We start from the raw sequence: 26549 nt of genomic DNA, 5'->3' as shown, positions 1-26549 counted from the left end.
GAAGGCCGGAGGTCCTGGACCCAGCACAGGGGTCAGAGTGCACAGAGCAAAAGTAACAAGTGCGTGTGCCATTCCAGAGTCAGCGGGCACTGTAGCCAGGTTTCCTTGTGTTGAGGCTGAAAATAAAGGGCAGAGGACGACAGGCAATGAGGTTGGGAGGCCAGGTCATGGCGGCTCTTAGACCCAAGCTCTGGAGCTTGGGCAGGAGTGCAGGGCCGGGGGGAGTGGCAGAAGGCTTCTGCTTGGGATGAGGGTGGGGCAGAGTGAGCTGCGACTTTGAAGTTACCTGGGAGGCAGCAGAGCCTGGGAACAGAGAGACAAATTGAGGGGAAAAAAGCTGAAGTGGGTGGGAATGTTGTGGATCTGTCAAGAGAATCATGGTCAGCTCTTGACAGCAGATTGGGGAGGGGGTTTGCTGATGCCTTCAGCTGAGATCAAAGACAAGGGGAGAAGATGCAGTTGGGGCGGTTGGTAGATTTGACTTTGGACGGGTGACTTTGAGGTGCCTGCGGGACACCTAAGTAGAGGCTCCCTGAGGCAGATACGAGGGTCCCGAGAGATCCGGGCAGCAGCAGTCAGCCAGACAGGTCTTCATGCTGTGAGGATGGGGTGCGGCTGTTAGCCCAAGAGCACCGTGTTTGAGGGGCAGGTGAGAGGGCTGGGAGACTTGTGCGTGGAAGGGAGCAGCCTCTCAGATCACGTGATGGGAAGAGGGTGTCCGCGGGATCCAGCAGCCCCAGCCCAAACGCAGCTTCTCCCGTGACTGCCTTGTGGCCTTGGCGAAGGCCATGAAGCCTGTCTGAGCCCCCAGTTCCTCATCTGGAGGCCCCATTGATTAACTCCACAGGGTGACCGTGTGGCACCACCCGACTCACAGAAGTAAAGAAGGTACTTCTCTACCAGAGAGGCCTGTTCAGGCTTTGCCACTAAACCGTGTGGTAAATGTGCAGCTGCTGTGAACGCATAGCTGGCTGGTTTGGTGGTGGTGGTGCCCACTTTCTTCACAGGGAAAGGCCTTCTGGAAGGTAAAATTCAAGGATCATTTGAAAGGAAGCCGACCCTTAGCTAAAGCAGACTTGTCTGTCCTCAGGAGTGCGCCTTTGGGATTCTTGGTTTGTTGCTTTTGTCTTAAACCCTGGACCGTTTTCACTTCACTGACCTTTGCCGAGAATGACAACGGTTTTGGAGGTTGAATCTTGTAGCTGAACCCAAAGGAGCTGGAGACTGAGGACAGTGAACATGGGCCGTGAATGGCCCTGGGGGGACCGCTGGGCTGGCCTGCCTGGCTGTGCTGGAGAGAAATGTGTAGGGCCTGCTTTAAAGGGCACCTTTACTCAGCAAATGGTGATTTTCTTCACACCTGTGAACATGAAACTCCTGCAGAGGCTGCGCCACAGGCTTCATCTGACTGTGAGCCGTGCCCCTCAGACTCCCTGGCTGGAGCCCACAGTACTGGAGGACGGGAGAGGATCCAGCTGAGCCATCAGCTTCTGCCTTACCTGTTTTCGACTTTGGATTAGCTTTTGAGGATTCTAGGCTGAAAGTCAATAGTGCCTTTCAAAATTTTCCCACCTTTACTTGCAAAAGGAAGTGCGTTTTAAGTTGTGACCAGTGTGTGCAGAAACTTAACACGTGTATATGCCGGGAGCAGGAGTCTCATGACCCAGTACCTAACCCTGACCATGTGAAACGTTCTGAAGTATTGTGTTCTGTTCTATTTATTCAAAAAAATGCTGGTGGCAGTCTACTTTTGTTGCCCTCACAGTCCACTGGCCGTGGGCTGGGTCATGCCAGGTGGTGTGAAAAATGCAGGCCTGGAGAATGGAGCTGCCTGCTTCTGTCCCGGCCTGAAGATGGCTGTAATCCATGTAGGGGCAAAGACAAAGGGCACCCCACCCCATCTATTGACTCTAGTGCTTCTCACACATGCCCTCCATGAGCCCTTGGAACAACCCCTCAAAGCCCAGCGTAACACTTGTGTTTTACAGTTGAAAAACGGAGGCTCAGGCCAGGTGCACCTGCTCATGCCAGTAATCTCAGCACTTTGGGAGGCCCAGGCAGGTAGATCACTTGAGGTCAGGAGTTCAAGACCAGCCTGGCCAAGAAGGCGAAACCTCATCTCTGCTAAAATACAAAAATTAGCCAGGCGTGGTGGCACACACCTGTAATCCCAGCTACTCAGGAGGCTAAGGCCCGAGAATCATTTGAACCTGGGAGGCAGAGGTTCAGTGAGCCAAGATTAAACCACTGCACTCCAGCCAGGGTGACAGAGTGAGCCTCTCTCTCTCCAAAACAAAAAACAAAACCGAGGCTCAGAGAGGCAGAATACATTGGCCAAGGTCCTGTGGCCAGCCGAATGCAGAGCTGGTGTTCAGACTCGAGTCCAGCCAGCTCTAGAGCTGTGCACTTCCCTTAGCATCCCTTCTAAGGGGGTTTGTGTAAGGTAGTGGCACCCGTAGAATGGGTCCCCTGGCTCAGGTTCCAGAGACAGAACCAGCGTGTTGAGTGGAGAACGTGGACTGGACTGTCTGCAATGAGCAGTCAGTGAAAAGGAAGCAGCAAGCGTTCTTCACTGCCACGGCCTCCGTGCCGTGAGCTGGTTGGTGCCTCGGGCCTTGTGGACGCTGTCCACTGTGCTTTGATGAGGCTTCCCCAGGCCCTCCCCACTTCCTTGAGGAAGTGCTGACTGTGTTCTGGAGTAGGCAGCAGCTAGGATACAGTCTGTATTTGCAGTTCCAGTACAGGGCTAGGCTGTAATCCCAGCTACTCAGGAGGCCGAGGCACGAGAATCATTTGAACCTGGGAGGCGGAGGTTGCAGTGAGCAAAGATCCCATCACCACACTCCGGCCTGGGTGACAGAGCAAGCCTCTATCTCCAAAACAAAAGGCCTGTAGAAAGGCCTTAGTATAAGATTGAAGTTGAACTAAGCACAGGAAAGCCATGTATTCATGATTTATTCACTGAGTCAGCATTTACTGGTGGTCCACAGGTGGTTCAGGCCCCTTGTTAGGTGCTGACAGCTGAAAGCTCAGATCAGAAGCAGGGCAGGCAGTGGAGAGGAAGCAAAGGAGGAAGAAACAGACTTTACACGGGCCCCGTCCTAGAAGCCGCCGTTTCAGAAGCCCTCGTCACTGTGGTCTTCAGTGTTCATGAGCAGGTGTACCTGTTTCTGGGCACAGAAGTCACCAAGGCCTACTTCTCGGTGTCACACCCCTGGTGTGAGGTCTAGCTCAATCTGCCTTCTGGGCCTTTGCTTTTTCTGTTACATCAGGCCGCCTTTCCCAGAGCCATGTCCACACCCATCACAGCTGGGCCTGCCTCCGCATTGTGGGTCTGCACTGTGCCTGGGGGGTATAAAGCATGTTCAGTTCCAGGGCTCAGCAACTAACTGCCTGAGCCGGAGAGCCTTCCTCCTGCTCGAAGCAGGGGCTGAGGGGCCTGTGGGTGTGGCCAGCTCAGCGTCCTGGGTGGGTTGTGTGGGTACCCCATTAAGATGACTACACTTGGGGTCAGAAAAACCTTCCCTGCCACACTGTCTGCCCACCAAGCCTGTTTCCCGCCACCCCAGCTCTACCCACACTTTGAGGGTGCTCTCTGTTGGCTGCTGCCTGTGTGTTGAAGCTTCAAGAGTGACCTCTGCGTCCCTAGTGCCTGGCCCCATGCCTGGCTCAGTGTCCTAGGTCAAAGAATGCGTCTGTGCCTGAGAGTCACCTCCCTGGGCTTAAAGTCGGGTGCCTGTCCCTGCTCCAGTGCACCCTGTCTACTGCCTAACCAGTAGCTCATGAGGAGTCGAGGCTGAGGATGCGCTTTCCTTGCCGACACTACCTTCCTGGGCCCTCTCCAGCTGTGCTTCCACTCCCCACAGGAGGCACGCGGGTCAGCAGGGCCCGGCAGCTGTCTCTGTCTTCTGCAGAGTTTTCAGTGTTTCCACTGTCAAGGATCTACTTTATGTAAGAGGATTGAATTTAGGTCATTAAACTTCTGAAAATATTTCCCATGCCATCCAGTGGCAGAATTATTTAGAGGTTTGAGTGGGTATTATAATAATCTTGAATTAAGAAAAGAATCGGGCAATGCATTCCATGTTGCGGTTAGCGTTTCTTGCAATGATGTTTAGTGATCCTTGGAGATCCTGTCATTGCCTCGAGTTTCTACCTTAAAGGAAAGGTTCGAGGGGAATTTCCGCTGCCCCTTGCACATGGGTCATCTCTGGTTCTTCACCTCTGGGGTACAGGTTGCCCCAAGAGTGCCTTAGGAGCCAGGAGCTCTTGGTGAGCACATCTGGTGTAGCCTGGGTCTTGACAGGTGTGTGGAGGAGGGAGGAGCATCTCCTGCTTGCAGGGAGGGGCAGCAGCCTGTGCGTCGTTGGCACACCCTGACCCTGCTGAAGTGGGAGCCCACATTGTCATGCAGTGCTCACGATACTTACTTCACTTCTGCTGGCCCCTGCCAAGTGCTGGGACAGAAAGATTGGAACGCTGCTGGGCTCATGGTGGGGAGGACTCTGGGTCACAGAGGTAGATATGTGAACCCCGCTGTGCTCAGGTTTGGGATGACTCCAGGGCACAGAGGTGGGTATGTGAACCCCACTGTGCTCAGGTTTGGGAGGACTCCGGGGCATGGAGGTGGGTATTTGAACACCCCTGTGCTCAGGTTTCGGAGGACAGAGGTGGGTATGTGAACCCCCCAGGGCTCGGGTGGGGAAGGACTCCGAGGCACAGAATTGGGTATGTGAACCTCGCTGGGCTCAGGACTCCAGGGCACAGAGGTGGATATATGAACCCCACTGTGCTTAGCTTTGGGAGGACTCCAGGGCACAGAGGTGGGTATGTGAACCCCGCTGTGCTCAGGTTAGGGAAGCCTCCAGGGCACAGAGGTGGGCATGTGAACCCCACCGTGCTCAGGTTAGGGAGGCCTCCGGGGCACAGAGGTGGGTATGTGAACCCCGCCGTGCTCAGTTTGCGGAGGCCTCCAGGGCATGGAGGTGGGCATGTGAACCCCGCTGTGCTCAGGTTAGGGAGGCCTCCGGGGCACGGAGGTGGGTATGTGAACCCCCTGGGATCTGGTGGGGGAGGACTCTGGGACACGGAGGTGGGTATGTGAACCCTCCGGGCCCGGGTGGGGCAGACTCACGGACACCGCTGGATGTGTGTCTGATCATTGTCAGAATCAAGGTGGGGGTGGGTGGTTTATGGGCTTAACTAAGTTTGAACGGAGTCTTAAATAACCACCTCCAACTTTTAACAAATAGGATTGTTTGTTAGGAGTTCAATGTTGCTTTATTTAAGATTCAGAAAATCCAATAAGGCTAAGTAGTAACCCTGCTCTTACCCAGCACCGTCTAATCTAACTGTTGACGTTTCTGTGAATACAGGGAGCCCTGTGGTTGGGGGAGGGGCTGAGTGCCATTCACGAGCCAGCCGTGGGGTGAGGGCTCCTCCTTAGCAGCTGGTCAGGATGGAAAAATGGGGACACAGCTAGAAATTGGTGACGTTGGGCCTTGACGGTCCAAGTCGCCATCTCGGCTTTTTAATGGGTGAGACTACCCGGTGACTTTCACTGTTTTACTTTAAGCTAAATCTGCTTTTCCACAACCTCCCTTTATCACTCTGTCCAGGCTGGGGTGCAGTGGCACGATCTCAGGTCACCGCAGTCTCCGCCTCCCAGGATCAAGCAGTTCTCCTGCCCCGGCCTCCTGAGTAGCTGGGACCACAGGTGTGCACCACCACGCTCAGCTAATCTCCCTTTATTTGTACTGTCGTCCTCTGTAAAATGGAAAAGATGATTGTTTCTCCTCTTGGGGTCGTAGCAAGGATTCAGTTGGACAGTCCCTGTAGAAGCGTTTGAAGCGAGCACCTTGGAGTGTGCAGCCCGGGGCCCTCAGTAGGAGAAGGGCAGAGGTCAGTTCTGTTCCGTGGTCACTGTCTTCCTCCTCACAGCAGCGCTGAACTGCCCTCATCCTTACCCCATGGTGCTTCCTTGCCTCTGGCAAACTCAGACAAGCAAGTGGAACAGACCTGGCTGGATAAGAATTTTCTGAAGTTGTGAAGACACAACAGCAAAAACCGCCCCTTTCCTCCCTCGCATATCATAGGGGAACAGAAGTGCAGCTTTTATCGGGGGTCTTTTCTAAGCTGAGAGCCACTTCCTTTGTTTGGCAACACGGAAATACATCATTTTGGACTGGGCATGGTGGCTTATGCGTGTGGTCCCAGCACGTAGGGAGGCTGAGGTGGCAGGATCATTTTAGCCCAGGAGTTCAAGACTAGTCTGGGCAACATAGTGAGACCCTATTTCTACGAATAACTTCAAAATTGGCAGGCGTGGTGGTGTGTGCCTGTAGTCTCAGCTACTCAGGAGGCTGAGGTGGGTGGGTCACCTGAGCCCAGGAGATCCAGGTTACAGTGAGCCACGATTGTGCCGTTTCACTCTGGCCTGGGAGACGGAGTGAGACCCTGCCTCAACAAAAAGAAAACAGTTGTTACTTGCATTAGTTGAACTTGTACTTGAATTTACTTTTTTTTTTTTTTTTTTACTTTTAAAAACATACTTTTATTTTTTACTTTTTAAAAAAAATTACCATTTTTAATAATGTGATAATATGCATTGGTCAGGGGGAACACATAGACGTCTACATCTTTTAGGAGAGAAAAACCCTTGAATTCTCTGTTACGACCATGGGAGGAGCACTGAGCCAGCTCTCGGAAGGACAAAGGGTCTTTCCCGGCATGAGCCTGAGGGCAGCAGGGGAAGGTGGACCTTGAACCAGGAGGGCTGTGTAGGCAGTAGCCCCCTTATGCCAAGTGGTTCTGATCCCATGTCAGGGCTTCTGTGGGGCCAGGACAGAGGCTGGTGTCCCCCTTCAATGGCCTGTTCGTGGCTGGCTTTCTAATCTAAATTGTGGTTTAAAATGTAGCCCACATTTGGAAGCTCTTTGATAATGACGCGGCAGCGCCTCTGTGCAGTCCCTGCCGGAGGAGAGAATGGGAGAAGAGGACCCTCAGCTCAAGACTGTGGGGTGGGCTCTCCGCCCTTGAGGGACTTGCAGTCTAGAGCAGGGGACAGAAGTGGCTTGGAATGGCACGGAGCTCTTGGAGTGGAGCCCAGGGGCTGGAGAGGCCATCGGGCAGCCCTGACTGGAGCAGAGGGCCTGAGAGCTGGTTGCTGAGAGGCGTGCCAGAGCCTGCAAGGCTGACAAGATGCACGAGGGTGTGCAAGGCAGAGGGAAGTGTCCAGGAGTGTCAGGAGGGTCTCTTCACTGACTCAGTGGAAAGGAAGATGAAGAATGCCAGGGCCTCATGAACGGGTGTGTGTGTGGTGCAGCATGAACGCTTAACAGGAAACTTGGTCCAGCTTGAGGGTCGGGAAAGGGTCGGGAAATGACCTTCCACGAAATAGTGACACACAGCATGTGGCAAGAGCCTGCAGGGGACAGAGGCTGCAGTGAGGAGCCAGGCGTGGTCGCAGCATGCGTCAGCAGTGAGCACAGCCAGGAGGTAGAAGCTCGACGGATCCGAAGTGGATTTGTTTGTCTCATGGACATGCAGGGCAGGGAGCATCCTTGGTGTAGTAAATGGCATTCTGGGTCATTCTGGTGGTAACTTAATTTTATGAAGTTCATTATCTGTCTAAAGTAACTTTTGGAGACTCACAGATAAATCTGAGCTCAAGAATATTATGTTAAATAAAAGAAGAACAAAGTTTAGTTTGTACGGGTTTGGGGGGGGGGAAAGAATAACAGACTCTTTGAGAGGCCGAGGCGGGCAGATCACGAGGTCAAGAGATAGAGACCATCCAGGCTAAGATGGTCAAACCCCGTCTCTACTAAAAAAATACAAAAATTAGCTGGACGTGGTAGTGCGCACCTGTAGTCCCAGCTACTTGGGAGGCTAAGGCACGAGAATTGCTTGAACCCGGGAGGCAAAGGTTGCTGTGAGCCGAGATCGCGCCACTGCACTCCAGCCTGGCGACACAGTGAAACTCAAAAAAACAAAACAAAACAAAACAAAACTATCTGAGTATATATGTAAAATATGTATGTGTATAAACCATATAAAAACTATCCTTTTTTTCCCCATGAATTTTTTCTCAGGCCTCTGCTTGTGTGTGTGTGTGTGATGGAGTTTTGCTTCTGTTGCCCAGGCTAGAGTGCAGTGGCATGATCTCGGCTCACCGCAACCTCCACCTCCAGGTTCAAGTGATTCTTCTGCCTCAGCCTCCTGAGTAGCTGGGATTACAGGCTTGCACCAGCATGCCCAACTAATTTTGTATTTTTAGTAGAGACAGGGTTTCACCATGTTGGTCAAACTGGTCTCGAACTCCCAACCTCAGGTGATCCACCCGCCTCAGCCTCCCAAAGTGCTGGGATTATAGGCGTGAGCTGCCTGCCGGAGCCCAGCAGGACTCTGCTTTTTGACAGAGGTCAGAGTCTGGTTTCCACGTGTAAGTGGGCACACAGAGATAGTCGTGCAGGCCAGGTGGGCTCTTCTGTGCTCACCCACATGTTCACAAGCATGCTCTCTGGTACAACTGAGAATATTCTCCAGACTAAGGAAACAAAAGATCCCTTTGCTCTTTCTTAAACTGTACTTTCTAGACCAAGTGGTAAAATGGTTTTCTGATTTTGAAATAGCAAGAAACTCGGGCTAAAGTCTTCTGATTTTAGAATTAAATCCTGCCAAGCCCATGACAGTGTTGCCACCTGTGTGTGTGCTGAGGCTGAGACATCAGAGCATGGGCTTTGGAGTCAGGTCAGAGTCTGGCTCTGGACTTAGTGGTGGTGAGACCTGGGTCCAGTTAGTTTCTGTCCTGAGGCTTGGTTCCTTCAAGTGTAATGAGGTAAGACAGCCCTTCTCGCAGGCATTTCCTGATGCATGGGTGTCCTTCCAGAGGGCCTCACATAGCACACGGCACCCAGTGGGCCCTCGGCTTCTGTTGTTTCTCTAAATGGGGGTTGTCCCTGGTACCTAGCTGTTTCCTCCTCTGAGTTGAATGAAGTCTGGATTTTTAGGCCTTCCTTGACTCTTAGTGTTATAAGGTTCTGACGAGGGACAGCTCAGAGCATCCTGCTCTCATCCAGGAGCTGCAGGCTGTGCAGAGCACATCCGTAACTGCAGGTCCTCAGGACCTGGAGGACAGGTTGCATCTAGCGGAGCACCCCCCAGGCAGAGTCCACTGTGGACAGAAACCCACGGCCCTGAGACATGTGAGCAGGCTGACCGGTGCATGGGCTTTTCTGTGGGATCTGTTACGGGAAAGTCAGGGTCACGCCATGGAAGGCCTGACCTCCTGACCAAGTCAGCTCCTCAGGCTGAGTTCAGGGGCTGCGTGGGCCCAGCACTGTCTCTGTGCCAGCACAGGAAATACTGAACTCTGGAAGAGAGGTGCTCCAGGAGGGGTGGAGATGTCCCCCACCCAGCTGGGGATCCCCACCTGTGCCAAGCACTGTCAGTGTTGGGCAGGTTTTGAGAACCAGGAACATCTGGGAAGTCCTGCCACAGACTAGGCATTGGAATTCACAGAGAATTGCCAGCCAGGTACTAGATCTAGTTCAGCTGGATGAGGCAGACAGAAGCAAGCACGGCGTGCTGTGATGAGCACCAGGCTGGGGACCAGGAGCCTGTAGGTGCCCAGAGGAGGAAGGAGCCTGGTGCACACTCCCAGGGCGAGGGGAGACTGCCGTGCACTGGCTTTGTGGGTGGCGTGGGGTACAGCGGTCGCGAAGACAGGATGCCTGCCTTTACAGCATGAGCAGGCAGCAGGGGCTCAGCACAGACTCCTTGCAGGCAGGAGTCATTGGTACCAGTATTCAGAAGCTGTGTGCTGCGTGATTCTGTGCGGAAGCTGGTAGTGCTGTCCTAGGCAACGTTAAAATCGCCCTTCAGTATGAATGCAGGCCTGGCCCCCAGCCCCCAGCTGTTGCATGATAGTGACTAGGGGAGTGTTTTTCATTCAGACTGAAATTCGTTGTTCTTTCTTTGTTAAGAAAGATTCAAAATCTGAAAAATGCCAACTTTTCCCCCAGGATCTTTACCTTATATAGTAAATCTCTGCCCCTCGACCTGGCCTGTCGTATCTGGGACGTGTTCTGTCGCGATGGGGAAGAATTCCTGTTCCGCACGGCCCTAGGCATTCTGAAGCTGTTCGAGGACATCCTGACCAAGATGGACTTCATCCACATGGCCCAGTTCCTGACCCGGCTGCCCGAGGACCTGCCTGCCGAGGAGCTGTTTGCCTCCATCGCCACGATCCAGATGCAGAGCCGAAACAAGAAGTGGGCTCAGGTCAGCTGGGCTTCGTGCTCTGCTCTTCCCAGAGCGCAGCTGGCACGTGGTGTGACTCAGGAAGGACCCTACGTAAAGTGCTGTCTGAGGACATAGCCACTTTTGCAGGAGTTCCTGGGCTGGAAGTTAGGGGGACTGGGTGGAGACGTGGCGGTGCCACGGGGCGTCTTGGCAGGTCACTTCCTTTTTGGGTTTCTGTCATCTGGACAGGGTGTGGATAATGAAAGCCTTCCCTCCTCTGCTGCACTGGTGTTGGGAGGGTCAGCACTTGAAGCCGTGTAGTGCTCTTCACATACCAGAAGGTATTTTGTAAGCCACACACACCCCCCTTTAAAAAAAAAATGCCAGTGACAGAAAACACAGTGGACCCACTTACTGAGCACTGTGGCCACGCCCTGTGGCAGGCTTTTGTGCGTGTCCTTGAGAAGGAGGTGGGATTATCTCCCTTTTACAACAAAGGGAACCCAGAAAGGAGGGCACGGGTCCCTCCTGGCTCTTTGCATCCGATGTGCTGCTGTGCCCTCTCTGGGTTACGTGCCCCAGGCAGCGGATTGGACAGTCTGTATTCTTCAGCTCCTCCAGGCATCCCTCTTAGGTCTTGTCCCCAGTGGGATTGACCTGCATTTTCTGTTCCAGGTCTTTGTCATACTAAAAAGGAAAAGAAAGACCAATATGGGTTCTTGGTCCTGCATATGCTCAACATTGATTTGAAGTCCTTGTTGATTGATGTCTATGAAGACTTAACACTTTTCTGTATGTGCTACACAATGCGTGGGGTTTGTTTGGAGACAGAGTCTCGCTCTGTCATGAGACTGGAGTGCAGTGGCACGATCTCCACTCACTGCAGCCTCCACCTCCCAGACCCAAGTGACCCTTCCACCTCAGCCTCCCGAAATGCCTGTTCTTGATTTAGCTTTTTTTTTAAATTAATGGAAGACTTAAAATAGTTACAGGAAGAGAACAACATAAAATTAGGAGTCCCCACAGCCTGTCCCCAGCATCCATGACTGTGGAGGCACAGCTGTTGTTTGAGCTGCCTCCCACCTCGCCCCTTCCCACCGTGTATCAGTGAGTCCCAGGCACCAGGTCACCTTTTGGCGCTCTTTTAGCATAACTGTAATACCGTTACCACTCAGCTACTAATCCTTTCCTGTCATCAGATACTCAGTTTTCAAACTCAGATGTCATAAGTGGCTTTATAGTTTGTTGGAATCAAGATCTAAATAAAGTTCATGCCTTTTGATGAGTTGAAAGAGGCCTCAAGCCTCTGTAATAGCTATGCCGCTCTACTTCTCACTGTTCAGCCCTCTCTTGCTTGCCTTCATCAAAGAAAACAGGTCATTTAGGCCAGGTGTGGTGGCTCATACCTGTAATCCCAGCACTTTGGGAGGCTGAGGTTGGGGGATCACTAGAGCCCAGGAGTTTGAGACCAGCCTGGGCAATATAGTGAGACCCCCTATCTACAAAAATTACAAAAATTAGCTGGGCATGGTGGTGTACATCTGTGGTCCCAGCTACTAAGGAGGCTGAGATGGGAGGGCCATTTGAGTGTGGGAGGTCAAGGCTGTAGTGGGCCATGATAGTGCCACTGCACTCCAGCCTGGGCAACAGAGCAAGACCCTGTCTTAGGAAAAAGAAACAAAAAAAGGTTGGTCGAGCCCAGTGGCTCACGCCTGTAAACCCAGCACTTTGGGAGGCCAAGGTGGGTAGATCATGAGGTCAGGAGTTCAAGACCAGCCTGGCCAAGATGGTGAAACCCCCGTCTCTACTAAAAGTACAAAAATTAGCTGGGCATGGTGGCAAGTGCCTGTAATCCCAGCTACCCGGGAGGCTGAGGCAGGAGAATCGCTTGAACCCAGGCAGCAGAGGTTGCAGTGAGCCAAGATTGCACCACTGCACTCCAGCCTGGGTGTTAGAATGAGAGAGACTGTCTCAAACAAAAACAAAAACACCACCAAAGAAACAGGTCATTTGTCCTGTAATGTTTCCCACTGGGGGAGAGTTTTATGGCACATGCACACATCACCCCCACACACGCCTGTACAAACACAGTCACCCCAAACACAGGTACAGATCACCCCCACACACACGCATTGCAGACTCACCCCACACACGTCATACACCCAGACACAACCACCCTGCAGTATGTGTGATGTGTCACACCCACCTGCACAGGTCACCCTCCCACACATCGTACACCCCCACACACATCACCCCACACACATCACCCCCCCACACATGTACACATCACACACCCACACGTACACATCACACACACCACCCGACATGCACATACACGCCCATGTCCAGGCGCAGGTCACTCCTCGCACACACACACACTCCACACCTACAGACGCAGGAAGGGATTCAACCCAGATCAGCCATTTTGCTTCTTGCATTTTAGGGACTAGGTAAAAACTATTGGTTAAAACTGGGTTGGAGGAGGCCGGGCGCGGTGGCTCAAGCCTGTAATCCCAGCACTTTGGGAGGCCGAGACGGGCGGATCATGAGGTCGAGAGATCTAGACCATCCTGGTCAACATGGTGAAACCCCGTCTCTACTAAAAATACAAAAAATTAGCTGGGCATGGTGATGCGTGCCTGTAATCCCAGCTACTTAGGAGGCTGAAGCAGGAGAATTGCCTGAACCCAGGAGGCGGAGGTTGCGGTGAGCCGAGATCGCGCCATTGCACTCCAGCCTGGGTAACAAGAGGGAAACTCCGTCTCAAAAAAAAAAAAAAAAAAAAAAAACTGGGTCGGAGGATCTGACTGTAGGTCACTGTTATGAATGGGAGGTGACAGGAGTGAGTCTGATGATGTGGCGTGGGGGCTTGGGCGTCAGTGACTTTTATACGGTGCCAGGTCTCATGGGACTTGTCCATTTGTCCATGCACATTTCTCTTAAATCCTTTGCTTAAGGTTAAAACACTGGTGAGCTTTTTTTTTTTTTTTTTTTTTTTTTTTTTTTTTTTGAGACGGAGTTTCGCTCTTGTTACCCAGGCTGGAGTGCAATGGCGCGATCTCGGCTCACCACAACCTCCACCTCCTGAGTTCAGGCATTTTTCCTGCCTCAGCCTCCCGAGTAGCTAGGACTACAGGCGTGTGCCACCATGCCCAGCTAATTTTTGTATTTTTAGTAGAGACGGGGTTTCACCATGTTGACCAGGATGGTCTCGATCTCTTGACCTCGTGATCCACCCGCCTCAGCCTCCCAGAGTGCTGGGATTATAGGCGTGAGCCACCGTGCCTGGCCCTCTTTTTATTTTCTTTCTTTTTTTTGAGACAGAATCTCACTCCCTTCACCGAGACTGGAGTGCAGCGATGCCGTCACAGCTCACTGCAGCCTCAGCCTCCGGGGCTCAAGTGCTTCTTCCGCCTCAGTAGCTGGGAGTGCAGGCGTGTGCCATGACACCTGGCTGAGATTTGATTGGGGTTTTTTTTTTTGGCAGAGATTTGTTTTTTTCTTGCTCAGGTTGGTCTCAAACTCTTGGGCTTCCTGCCTCGGCCTCCCAAAGTGCTGGGATTGCAGGCATGAGCCACCACGCCCAGCCATGACCTTCTTCAAAATGACTCAATGTTTATGTTGAGCCGGCCCCGTTTACTTAGAGATGCAGGGGTCTGCAGTCATTGAAACCTACATGAATTGTTTTTGCTTTTAATTGGTGACTCAAAATGGCATCGTTCCTTGCCCCAGGCAGGTGGCACCGTTACCAAGGTTCCCTTGGTTTTGAAATCAAACGAGTCTGGGTTTGAATCGTTCCTGCCCTTGGACTCTGCGCACGTCACTTCTGTACATGTCCGTTTTTCAGGCCCGTTCCGTTGGGGCCTTAGCCTTCCCGAGTCTGTCTCGAGGGCTAAGCGGGCGCCATGTGCGAAGCGCTGGCAGAGCTCTGCCTGGCAGGGAGCCTGTTAGTGTCACTGAAACTGCTAAGCACCACAAGGGCATGGAATATCTTTTAGAAGAAGGGTGTTGATCAAGAGCTGTGAGAACAGAGGAGAGAGCAGGCTCTAGGCGAGCTCAGGAAGGCAGGCAAGGCGAGCCAGTGCCTCAAGGCCTCCGCAGGAGGCAGGCTGCCCAGTGAAGGAGGAACAGGGCAGCAGGAGTGCAGCAGGATGGGCACAGGGCTCATTAGCATCCTAGCATTCAGGCCTGGGCTTCCTGGGTGGTCACTGCCGGACCCCAGTGAAGCCCACAGCTCTGCTTTGACGTGGATTCTGTGGCTGGCTAGGAGGAGTGTAGCTAGCTCACTAGGCCAAAGAGGGCGCAGTCGGGTGTCCATGTTGGACAGATCCTGCCGGATGCAGGAGTGGAAGACCCCAGAGGGCTGGAGGCAGTGGAAGTGGGGAGCTGGGGAACCCTGTTAGGAGGCGGCTGCTGTCTTTGCACCGCGTCTGTCAGGATCTGTGTGTGTGGTCAGTTAACCTCAGCTATCTTCCTGTGACTCCCAGGTACTGACTGCATTGCAGAAAGACAGCCGGGAGATGGAGAAAGGAAGCCCCGCCCCCCGACACTGAGACTGCAGAGGGAAGCCGCGCTCCGCGTGCAGCAGAGCCCCACGCCGCGGCCCCTCTGTTGTTCCAGACCGACAACTGGGCAGCCGAGAAGAACGGGCGCTCTTCAAGCTGGATTCCTACCATTGGAGTTGGCCTTAAACAAACACACAGACTTTTAAAGAATTAAGCCAAGGCTTAGCCTTAAGCAGCTCAGTGGAAGGATCACCTGCGGTGGGCCACAGCCAGCCACTGCATCTGCTGCGAGGTTTAGCCATGGGGCAGTGGCTCACCCCCACTCCTTTATTTCAGCAAAAGTTAATTAAATTGTAATACTCCTGTGTCAACTACTGGGAAGTACGTTACAGTCTTAGCCAGGATGCATGAGAGATGTTATTTGGGAGACTTGAGATGCTTTGGCTTGTATTTACGTGTTTTAGATAAGAAAGGGATCGCTGATTGAGTTACTGAGATAATCTTTCCAGAGCTGGAGGTCTTGTTTCTCAAACTCACCTACCAAAGACAGCATGAAAGGCACAGGGGCTCTCTGCGGATAGCCGCTGGTGTGTGCCCCTGGATGTCTGGGAATCCACCCAGCCTGCAGGTTGGCATCATGCCATGTTGCCTTGGCACAGCCGCAGCTCGCAGGCTGCAGGTGCACACTTGGGCTCCAGTGGGACTGCTCTGGGAGATTGCTCTCTGGCCTCTGTCCCGCAGAGGTGGAAAGTTCGAGAGGAGGAGCTATCTGTGAGGAAGGCCTGTGGCAGCAGAGACAGGCTTAAGGGCGGAGAGAAAGCAGAGTCAGCCCCCTGTAGCTAAAAGGGTAGGGAAAGAGATACATGGATGGGGCCCTCTCCCACCAGCCTGTTTTGTGGAGGCTGGGATAGCAGCCCAGAACAGCACGTGTGGGGGAGGTGGCCCCTGTCTCAGCAGTGGCTCCTCTGCCTTTGAGCCCTGCACAGCTGGGTCCATCCTAAGTGCCAGTGAGTCTCTCACGCATTTGACTGTAGAATGTGTGCTTCATGACCCGTTGTGCAGACGGAGGAGCGAGCAACACATACCCAGCAGCCCAGACAGTCTCGTCAGATGCTCACCCTGTACCATCAGCCTCCCCATCTTAGCTGATTTTGCCAAGGTCGTTGGCAAATTTTCTGTTGTAGCTTTTCCTTGATTAATTTTAGAACTTTGTGTGAGGACTCTGGTTATCCGAAATCGCAGAAATGACCCGCTCTGCAGCTGCAGTCTAAAGGAGGGACCAGTGTCTGTGGAAGCAGGGCCCGCGTGGCAGCCCGCTGCCAGGTTGTTCCTTGGGAGCGTTCTGCAGACCTGGTCTTGGGCTTGGTGAATCATGCCTATGTGTGTGCCTTGGGATGGTCTGCGCTCCACAGCCCTTCTCAGCCACACATCCAACCCCAGGGAATGCCCCAGGCTGATCTCATTTCTGATGCTGGGGGGTCTTTGGCTCTGTCTGCAGAGCTCGTGAGAGGAGCCTTGGTCCGGGGCTGGGGGAGTAAAGCCGAGCTGGCGTGTGTTTTCTGGACTTCTCATGTCTGTCGTACCCACTAATGCTCCTCTGGGTGCAGGAACAAGTTGCTGAGCCAGTGGCTGTCCCGTCCCCTCCTTCCCAGCACCATCATATGTCACGTTTCCCAGACTCTGCCCTCACAGTCTCAGCTGAATCTCCAGGGAGGCTGCAGAGCATTGTGGAGACCACTTTCTGCCTCAGCCTTTAAACGTTGACTTACCTCCTCTCGGAGGAGGTGTCCTGTCTTCACCAGGGGTCCTGGTGGCCCCCAGACATAGCCATTTCCTGACATCAAGATGTTGAATGTAACCTGGACTAAGCTGGGCCTGTGGGAGGGGCCGCCTGAGGCTGCGCACCGCCGTCCTCACAGATGTACTTATTTTTGTTCCATGATATGGGCGTTCGGTTCCCTAAAGATGTATATATTTTCTTACTGTACATAAAGATGTTCCTTAAGTCGTACGGAAGGTGACACGCAAAGGGCCTTGTGCAGTGTGTTCAGATTGCAGCTGGGGATGGCCCTGTGTCTGCAGAGCCCAGCCTTTCACATCAGTCTGTCCGGATAGCTCTTAAGAGGCATTCAGTTTCTGAACGAGATTCCACGTCCCCAATCATAGTTCAGAAGAGGCTTTTAGCACCTGTTCAGGGATCACGTGAGGTCTCGCCACTTTCATGGGTCCTCTGGGAGAGTTCTGAGTCCACCGTCCAGGGTCACTTAGCACTCTGCCACGGGGGCTGCTGGAGAGTGGAGGCTGCCTGTGTGTGTGGTGGTTGAGGTCAACTGGAACGACACACGGACACGCTGCCCTTCCGAGGTCTGCAGGCTTCGCTCCACGTGCCGCTGACTCCCCGAGTCTAAGGCTTCAAGGCCAGGACCTGCGTCCGGCCTGCAAGGTAGCGCGAGGCCGCCTCTCCCACCAGGCACTGGGATCCCATTTAGAAACGGTGTTCACTTCGGAAGGTACTTTTCACTGCTCAGTTTTTGACTATTTTAAATAGTTTGCTGAAAACTCCTGGTAACGCTACATATCATGTTTTAATTGCTTGTACAGTTAACCTTTAATTTTATTTAGTAAAGTGTATCGAAGTAGGACTTTTTTGAATTGTAAATACGTGGTTTTATTAAATAAAAGCCAATGTAAAATTGTTCCTTACATTTCCCGTCGTTTGTTCAAAGTTGAGTTTCTCGCTTTGCACATCACGCTGTTGGAGTGTCTTCAGCTCCGCTTATCAGGCTGGTTAACAACAGATGGTACAGAGGCAGTGGAGTGAAGGGACTGGAGAGCTGAGTGTGCCCCTTGCAGGTTGGGGGAGCCACACCTCATACCCCATCTGGAGCCAGCCCCCACCCCCCTCTCCTGGGCCTGCCACACCCTTCCTGGCATGCAGCTGGTACTTAGTCTGTGCCAGCCACAGGACCAGGGCTCTCCATGTTCCCTTCTCAGAAGCTCGTGAACCTCAGAACCTTCTCGGGGCACTGAGGTCCGTCTCCCCAGCGGGCAGCGGGGTGGCGCGAGGCGGGGGTCAGTGATGAGGTCTCAGGTAGGCATGGCATACAGTGGAAGGCTCTGCAAGGCCACTGAGAACTGGGCAGTGCTGGGCTGTGGTGTGGGTGGGTATTGGGTATTGCTCTGCTTCCCGAGGCAGGAGGCTCCTGGCTGGTGGGGCAGAGCCTGGGCAGCCGTCTCCTCCGGCCCCTTGTTCCCAGGAGAATCCTTAGGTGTGCGACAGCACTCTCGCCGGAGCAGACACGGGTGCCCACTCTGTGGGCCTCTCCCTCAGTGCCTGCTCTCCTCTCTGGGCCACTATTATGTCCTCTGCGCTCTCTGCAGGCTGTGGTGAGAGGATGGCCACAGGCGTGATGGTGGCAGCAGTCACAGCCACGCCAGGCACCAGGCCAAGTGCAGCCTCTGAGTCAGGCGTCCCCAAACTACGGCCCGCGGGCCACATGCGGCCCCCTGAGGCCATTTATCCGCCCCCCCCCCCGCTGCACTTCAGGAAGGGGCACCCCTTTCATTGGTGGTCAGTGAGAGGAGCACAGTATGTGGCGGCCCTCCGACAGTCTGAGGGACAGTGAACTGGCCCCCTGTGTAAAAAGTCTGGGGACACCTTCTCTGAGTCATCAACTATCTGCTCTGCGGAAGAGAGGGCCATTGCCCCATTTCAGAGAAGAGATGCAGGAAAGTGATGTGCACAGATCTTGACAGCAGTCAGAGCTGGATTTCAGACTCCTGAGCCCTTGTCAGAAACACCCTCTAGGGGAGAGGGCCTCTGGGAGCCTTGGTCAACTCCAAGTGCAGGGTCTGGGGCAGGAGAGGGGTTGCTGGACTCATTTATTTGAGCGCCTCCTGTGTGCAGACACCACCTGCAGAGGAAGAGATGGTGCCAGCAGGGCTCATGGGCCAGGCACGGGCTGTGATGGCAGAGGTGCCTCATGTGTGCACACAGGAAGGGGCTGGAGGGCTTTCCTCAGTGCTGCAGCCCAGGGGAGAGTGGCTGACAGTTCAAGAACCAGCCCCGAGATGTGGAGGCTGCCAGGCAGGAAGGCTCAAAGAGAATGGCACGCTGCCCCTGTGCGGTGTGGAGAGGCAGTGTGGACCTTGAGACCAGCTGCGGGTCACCAGGGAGCCAAGGGAAGGACGTGGCCAGCAGAGGGCCGCCTCAGGGCCAAGGGTCATTCCTCAGATGAGCCCATGACAGGACGTGGAGGGGCTTATAGGGTTCCCAGGGAAACCAGTGGGTCTGCTTTGCATGGTACAAATGGGCTCAAATACTTGCTAATGAGACTCAGGCCCTCGCCTGCCTATCCAGGAACCTGGCCATGAACAAGAGTGGCCAGATAGGTCTTGCAGGCCCAGAGCACTGGCCTGCCCACACAGGCTCCTGTGAACGTCGCCTGCAGCCAGCAGGGCCACAGACTCACTGCCGAAGCTCCATTTTCCAGGATGCCTGAGCTGCCTGGGGTTCTGTGTGGACTGAGGCGAATGACCTTCTCTCCAGGCATTACAACAGAATGAGTTACTCCTGGACTCCGAAGCGTCACTCTGGACTCGGAACGTCACAGCTTACCCTCAACCATTGTTCCTCCAGCTTCTTGCCCTGCTCTGGAGCCGCTGGTAGAAACTGCTCCCGCCAAAAATAAACGCAAGTATAAGGCGCAGTCTGGCCAGAGTTAAGAACAGGGCCCTATGGGCTAAGTCTTGTAGCCAATCATTGCCATTTAGGGACTCTGGGACCTTGGGCGATTTTCTTGAATTCCCTAAACCTCATTTTTCCTTTCTGTTACCAAAGGTTAAAAAGGGTACCCAGCCCGGCCAGGCGCGGTGGCTCACGCCTGTAATCCCAGTACTTTGGGAGGCCGAGGCGGGCGGATCATGAGGTCAAGAGATTGAGACCATTCTGGCCATGGTGAAATCCCGTCTCTACTAAAAATACAAAAATCAGCCGGGTGTGGTGGCACAGGCCTGTGGTCCCAGCTACTCGGGAGGCTGAGGTGGAAGAATCACCTGAACCCAGGAGGAGGAGGTGGCAGTGAGCCGAGATTGTGCCACTGCACTCCAGCCTGGCAACAGAGCAAGACCCCATCTCAAAAAAGGGTACCCAGCCCTTGTCCACTGGCTTGTGAAGATTAAATAAAATTAAGCTGAACTGCTAATTATATTTACAAAAAACACCCACAGAAACGTTGCAATGGGTTGGTAGACTCAACGCCCTTCACTGTAAACCGTTAGTATCTCATACTCTTGAACTTAAGAATTTTTTTTTAATTTGGGATTTTCCTTCTAAATTAAGTACATGTTTATTATATAAAATTTGGAAATTCAGAAAAGCATGTCTTCATGTTGTTTTAAAAAACAGCTGTCTTCAGTTGTTTTTAATTTTACCACCTAGAGAAAACATACTGTTTTTAAATTCTGATCTTTTTTCCTAGAAATAAATTTTTCCCATTTTACAAGTGAGTGCATTGAGGCTTAGCAAGCTGAAGTATTTGGTCCCAGGTCACAGTTGGAAGAAAGCTGAATCCAGCTCAGCCTGATTCCAAGGTCTTAGGAACATGCCATGTCTGCTCCTAGAAAGACCCTCATATTCACCCTTGGCATTCTGTGGGTGAAATGTTAGAAGATATCATCAATTTAAAAATTAGGGTATAATTTTATTAAGATACATATATATTTAGCCAGGCATGGTGGTTCACACCTGTAATCCCAGCACTTTGGGAGGCCGAGGTGGGCGAATCACCTGAGGTCAAGAGTTCGAGACCATCCTGGCCAACGTGGCAAAACCCTGTCACAATCTACTAAAAATACAAAAATTAGCCAGGCATGGTGGTGGGTGCCTGTTATCCCAGCTACTTGGGAGGCTAAGTCAGGAAAATCGCTTGAATCCAGGAGGCAGAGATTGCAGTGAGCCGAGATAGTGCCATTGCACTCCAGCCTGGGTAATAAGAGTGAAACTCTATCTAAAAAAAAAAAAAAAAAAAATTAATCTCAAATGTGTTAAGTCAGCAAAAATGATTTTCATTTACCGATGAAAAAGTGTTTCCTTTTCAGATGCCTTGAGCTCTCTTGAGTCAGGTGTCTGGTTTACTCTTGCTACTGTTGCTAAAACCAGAAAGCTTCCTGTAATCTAACACTGGAGGGGACAGACCTCCGTGTCTCAGTTTTGATTCATACCTATTTTTTCAAAAAAGGTCTAATTTTATATAACATCTCACTCAAAATGTATTCAGTGCCAACATTTTCTGGGCCCTGTACTTTTTGACAAGGAGATGACAGTCTTTTAATAAAATCACCACGTCTTAGAGGTTTCTAGCCCAGCTGCTGCATTTGGAGCAGCTGCATTCCCTGCTGGACTGAACAACTCTTTACCTGTAGGGCCTTCCTACTTTGACTGCAACTCTGCCATTCTGCTGTTTTCCCTAACTGGTTCTGGGTCTTGAGACATCCTCTTTCTGCCTAGGATTATTTCTGAATCCAACACAGTACTTACCAGTGCCTGACATGATAGGCATTCAAGTAACACTTATTTTTGGAAAATGAATGAGATGGGCATTTTATCAATGTATTAATCCAACACATTTACAGAGTATCATTCATATGCCAGGCCCTGTGCTGGCCACTAGAGAGGGTGACGAACCGACAGTCTTTGCCTTCCTGGGACTTTGTCTCGAAGGAACAGGTATCTAGGTATACCATCGCTAAGCAGGAGATCAAAGGCTGAGTTGCGCTGCACACAGCCTTCTGTGGAGGCACTAACAGCTCTTCAGTGAGGCTCTGGGGACAGACAATGTGGCAGGGTCTGCAGAATTCTTCAGAAGCCATCTATCAATTTATGAGTGTGTTGCTATTTCATGATTAAGCACTCTCCTATAATTGGAAAGAACTGTGGTAGGAGATAATTAACAGAAGATTATGTACTAATTAATTGTAACATCTCCGGCATAAGGTACTATAATTTGAGAGAACATTGGTAACTCACTATATCGTCACTTAGGACGGGTTTGCTCTGCAGCTTAAAGCAACGCCAGACTCGGCAAACTCCTTTGTATCTTTGTGCTCTGAGAGATCTGCTTGTTACCGGGCTCGAGGCTGGGCAGGGAGGGTTTGCTTGGATCTAGATAATCGCTGGTGGGTCGAAACCAGCTGAAAATACCGATTCTCCCTGTAGTCAATCAAAGGGATAAAGCACAGCATTATCACGAAAGTCACATGCTTGGTCAGGTGTCGGAGCATCATTGCCAGGTCCACTTGAGGCCTCCCCAGCTACAGAACCCAGTGGGCCTGGCCTGCTTCTAGTTTGAGGCACCCAAGAAGTTCTATTTGCCAGTGATTTGCTTTGATATATAGCGTAGAGGGAAGACTAAAATGGCGGTGAGTGAATGAGTGAGACTGGAAGCCAGAAGTCAAAGCTTTTAGAGGCAGGGTCTCACTGTGCGGTGCAGTCTGGAGTGCAGTGGCACGATCACTGCTCACAGCAGCCTACACACCCACCCCCCGGCCTCAATTGATCCTCCCACCTGGGAGGGACCGCAGGTGTGCGCCACCACACCCAGCTAATGTTTTTGTATTTTTATAGAGATGGGGTTTTGAGGTGTTTCTCAGGCTGGTTTCAAACTCCCGGGCTCAAGTAGTCTACCTGCCTCGACCTTCTTAAGTGTTGGGATTACAGAAATGTGAGCCACTGTGACCGGCCCAAGCTTTTTTATTTAACTCATCACTACTTTTGAGTGGTTTGATATAATCAAGTATATTCAAGCCATGAAAGTTAGAAAAGGAATTTTAATCAAACTTCACTGGCTTCACTGGCTTCCAAGGGAGCATACTTTAGAAAACAAAATCATGGCCAGGTGTGATGGCTCACATCTGAACTTGTGATCAGCAGCAGGATCACGAGGTCAGGAGTTCGAGACCAGCCTGGCCAATATGGTGAAACCCTGTTTCTACTAAAAAATACAAAAAACTAGGCGGGCGTGGTGGTGCGCGGTGTAGTCCTAGCTACTCAGGAGGCTGAGGTAGGAGAATCGCTTATACCTGGGAGGCGGAGGTTGCAGTGAGCCGAGATCATACCATTGCACTCCAGCATGGGCGACAGAGACTCCATCTCAAAAAATAAAAACAACCCAAAGAAACAAACAAAATCATGGCATCCAAAGATAAAGCTCACGACTGAATCCCCTGCCCAGAGCTGGGTTCCCACCATTCTTCAGAGGTCTCCAGCACCAAAAACAGTGTCACATTTTAATGATTCACTTAAATTTAGGAGTAGGAAAATACTTATTTAACCCCAAGGCCACACATCTCAAAATTCAATCTAGGATTAAGAAGAAATGAAAACAAGCCCCCAGCTCCAAGATAATCACTGATACTACATTAAGGAAATAGACCTATCAGGTATTTTTAACATGAACACAAGGAGTGAGAGGCATTTTCCTATTTGCTGCTCAGTGAACTCATGCATAGCAGTGCCCCTTTGAGATCGGAAAGAGTCCAGCTGATGCAGAAGGCTCTCTTCTGGGATGCCAGCCGCCACCGTGCCTATATTTTGCACCTTGCAAAGCATGCAATACAATTGTCATTTTGTTTTCATTGGAAAACAAAATTTCATTTTTTGGTACAGATCAATGCATTTCTTCAGAGGATCCAAAAACATGTTTCATTAGAAACTGAAGATTGTCAGGCCGGGCATGGTGGCTCACGCCTGTAATCCCAGCACTTTGAGAAGCCAAGGCAGGTGGATCACTTGAGGCCAGGAAAACGAGACCAACCTGACCCATAGGGTGAAATCTCATCTCTATTAAAGGCACAAAAATTAGCTGGGCGTGTTGGTGTGTGTCTATAATCCCAGCTGCTTGCGAAGTTGAGGCGGGAGAATCACGTAGGTCAGTTGAGCTGAGATCCTGCCACTGGACTCCAGCCTGGGAGACAGAGTGAGACCCTGTCTCAGGAAAAAAAAAATAAAGAATTGAGGACTGCCACTGAAGCACAACCAGACATCAACAGTGAGTAGACTGAACGCCCTTTCATTGAAAAAGGAATGATGAAGAAATATCAGCTCCTCTCCTGTTTCCTGGATATTTGTATTGCTCCCAAAGCTCATGCTAGTCACATATAAAATCACTTAAATTTAAGATTAATCTGGCCGGGTGCAGTGGCTCATGCCTGTAACCCCAGCGCTTTGGGAGACCACGGTGGGCAGATCATGAGGTCAGGAGTTCAAGACCAGACCGGGGCCAACATGGTGAAACCCTGTCACTACTAAAAAAAATAAATAAAAAAATTAGCTGGGCATGGTGGCTCATGCCTGTAGTCCCAACTACTTGGAAGGCTGCGGCAGAACTGCTTGAACTGGGACCCTGGAGGTGGAGGTTGCGCCATTGCACTCCAGCCTGGGCTACAAAGCTACCAAGTTTAGTAAATCCACAGAATTTAATAATTAGCACAGGATTTTTTTTTTGTACCTTGCCCATTCACTGAACTTTTAAACCCTCCTACATATGAAAGAGAAACAGTACTCCTTAGTATTAAGTCGTTGAAATCATGAAATTGCTCAGACCTAAGACTGAACAGATTTTCATGAGAAGTTAGTTACATTAAATCACGCTTTGCTTTTCTGGACCTGCTTTGCTCAATCCCAAACAAAACTCCTAACTGAATTTTGGGCTCAGCACTAATTTGGAAGCTGAAACGTTTTGAGATAAATACAAAAGACAGTTCCATCCCAAATATCACAGGCCTTTTTAAGAATGGCATCAAAGGTTAAAAAAAAAAAAAAAAAAAAAAAAGGTCGGACAGCATATCCTGAGGACTTGCATTCTTTTTGTCGATATGGTCAGGAGGGGAGAAAGGCTCTGGCCTCCCTGATCTTCTGCCTCACGCCTCTGCAGGACAAAGTGAGCCCAGCATGGTGGCGCTTCAGGGATTCCAGGCGCCCGCGGAGCAGTTTGGTCTTGTCCACCTTTTCTTCCAAGTCCCGAAGGAGGGACTCCTTGCCTAGAAGCCCGCACCTCTGGTTCAGCCTGATGTTGTCGGCCCGCAGCCCCTCGCGGGCTTGCTTCGTCTTGGTCAGGATGTCTCTTCTTAGGGCGACCTGGGCCTCGATTTCTGCCAGCTGTGTCTTTTTGCACGCGTTCTCCATGTCCACGAAGTGAAGCTTTTCCTTCACGTGGGTTACTACCTGGACACTGTTGGTCACCTTGCTGCGAAGTTTTAAAAGTTCCTCATTTCGTTCCTCAATTTTCTCATTGAAGGTCTGGTTCTCAATCTTCAGCTGTTCGAAGTCAATGAGGAGCAGACCCTCGGTCAGGTCCTCCTGGGTCCTCATCCTGGTTTCAAAATGCACCAGGCTGTGCTTCAGCTGCACGTTTTCTAGCCGCACGGCGCTCATCTCCTTCTCCTTTTTATCCTCCAGCGCCTGGATCTGCTCCACCTCTCGCAGAGCAGCCTGGCGCCCGCCCCTCATCCGACAGCTGCCCATGGCCTGCATCACCACCTGCTTCTTGAGTGCCTGGAAGCGTCGCCACTCCTTCTCCACCCTGGTGAGCTTCTCCTGGCACTGCCGCTTCAGCTGGCCCAGCTCCTGGTAGTACCACTGCAGGTCGTCTGCCTGCTGCTTCTTCAGCTCCTCCAGCATGCCCAGATGGCGTAGGTACGCTTGCTCTTTCTCGGGGGCCTCGGCCTCTGCGCCCTGGTCAGGCACCTCGGCGGCCTCCAGGCCCTTCTTCTTGCGCAGCGCCTCGAAGATCTTGTGCTGCAGGTACAGGTTGTAGCGCTGGGAGCGGTTCCGCTCCACCAGCAGGGAACGGTACTGGTCCAGGAGATCGCTGCGCAGCTGCTGCTCCTGCAGCCTCTGGACCTCCTCGGACCACTCCAGGTCCTCAAGCTCGTCCCTTCCACCAAGGCGCTTCCCCTCTTCCTGGATCTTGGCCGGGCGTCCTTCTCCACCCCTCCCCTCGCTCTCTGCGCCATCTCTCTGCGTCTCCTCCTCCTCCTCCTCCTCCTCCCCCTCCCCCTCCTCCTCCACCTGCTCTGTCTCAGCCTCCCGGGCTGCAGCAGTCTTTTCCAAGCCGATCCTGGGCAGCGGCAGGGAGGTCAGGGACGGCGCTTCCTTCCCCTCCGCCGCCTGCTCCAGCTCCTCCTCCGCCCCCTCCTCCGCCTCTAGTTCCAGGGGCCCGGCTCCGGGCTCCGGCTGGACCGGCTCCTCAACCCCGGCCTCGGCCGGCTCTTCGGGTTCGGGCTCGGGCTGGGGCTCGGCCAGCCTCGCCGGCGCTCCAGGCACCTCCTCGCCTTCGGCCTCGGCGGCCGTTAGCCCTTTCGGGGCCTCGGCCTGCTGGTCCGCGGCGGTGCCGGCCTGCGAAGCCCCCTCCTCCTCCTCCTCTTCCTCCTCCGCCTCCAGCTCCGACTCCCGCTGCCCGGGTTCGGGCGGGGTCGGAGGGCCAGAGCTGGCCTTGATCTCGGACGGCAGCGCGGCCAGGCTTTCCCGGTTTCCGCTTTCGCCGCCGGGGTCGTTAGCGTGCTCGGAGCGGCCGTCCATCTCTGCCCCGCTCAGCCCGAGCCCCGCAGCCTGAACGCAAGCTGTTAGGTTTCCCGGGGCAACCGAGGGCGCGCGCGCTGGGCCCCGCGATTGGCCAGGCGACAGGCCGACGCCCCGCCTCTTCTCCCCGCCTCCCGGCGAGAACAAGCCAATGGGAGGCCGCGAGCTAGCGATAGGCGAGATTCATTGGAAGCGGCTGTGCGCTCTCGCCGCGAGGGGCG

At 52.6% G+C, this 26549-nt stretch overlaps 2 protein-coding genes across 5 annotated transcripts in view; one reads left to right on the top strand and one right to left on the bottom strand.

Annotated features, from left to right (window-relative positions):
• TBC1D14 (TBC1 domain family member 14) overlaps positions 1-17453 on the top strand; it is a 123710-nt gene extending 106257 nt beyond the window's left edge. For 3 of the 4 annotated variants that reach the window (XM_003934646.4, XM_039468168.2, XM_010345267.3), the window contains 2 exons: positions 10026-10284; positions 14733-17453. In XM_003934646.4, the coding sequence (XP_003934695.1) occupies positions 10026-10284; positions 14733-14798 (325 nt within the window). In that variant the 3' untranslated portion in view covers positions 14799-17453. The remainder of the gene's footprint in view (positions 1-10025; positions 10285-14732) is intronic. The other variant, XM_074395861.1, reaches the window with a different exon arrangement.
• A 2466-nt stretch (positions 17454-19919) lies between these two features.
• On the bottom strand, positions 19920-26391 carry CFAP184 (cilia and flagella associated protein 184). The gene has a single exon (XM_003934645.4). The coding sequence runs from the start codon at positions 26326-26328 to the stop codon at positions 24628-24630; it is 1701 nt and encodes a 566-aa protein (XP_003934694.3). The 5' UTR covers positions 26329-26391; the 3' UTR covers positions 19920-24627.
• Between the last annotated feature and the right edge of the window lie 158 nt (positions 26392-26549).

This window comes from Saimiri boliviensis, chromosome 3, assembly GCF_048565385.1.
Source record: "Saimiri boliviensis isolate mSaiBol1 chromosome 3, mSaiBol1.pri, whole genome shotgun sequence".
Taxonomy (NCBI): Eukaryota; Metazoa; Chordata; class Mammalia; order Primates; family Cebidae; genus Saimiri; species Saimiri boliviensis.
The sequence above is the reverse complement of the archived record's forward strand: the minus strand, read 5'-3'. Positions and strand labels throughout refer to the sequence as shown.

Excerpts from the sequence above, each read along its gene's own strand:
- CFAP184 (XM_003934645.4), bottom strand. The coding sequence starts at position 26,328 with ATGGACGGCCGCTCCGAGCACGCTAACGACCCCGGCGGCGAAAGCGGA.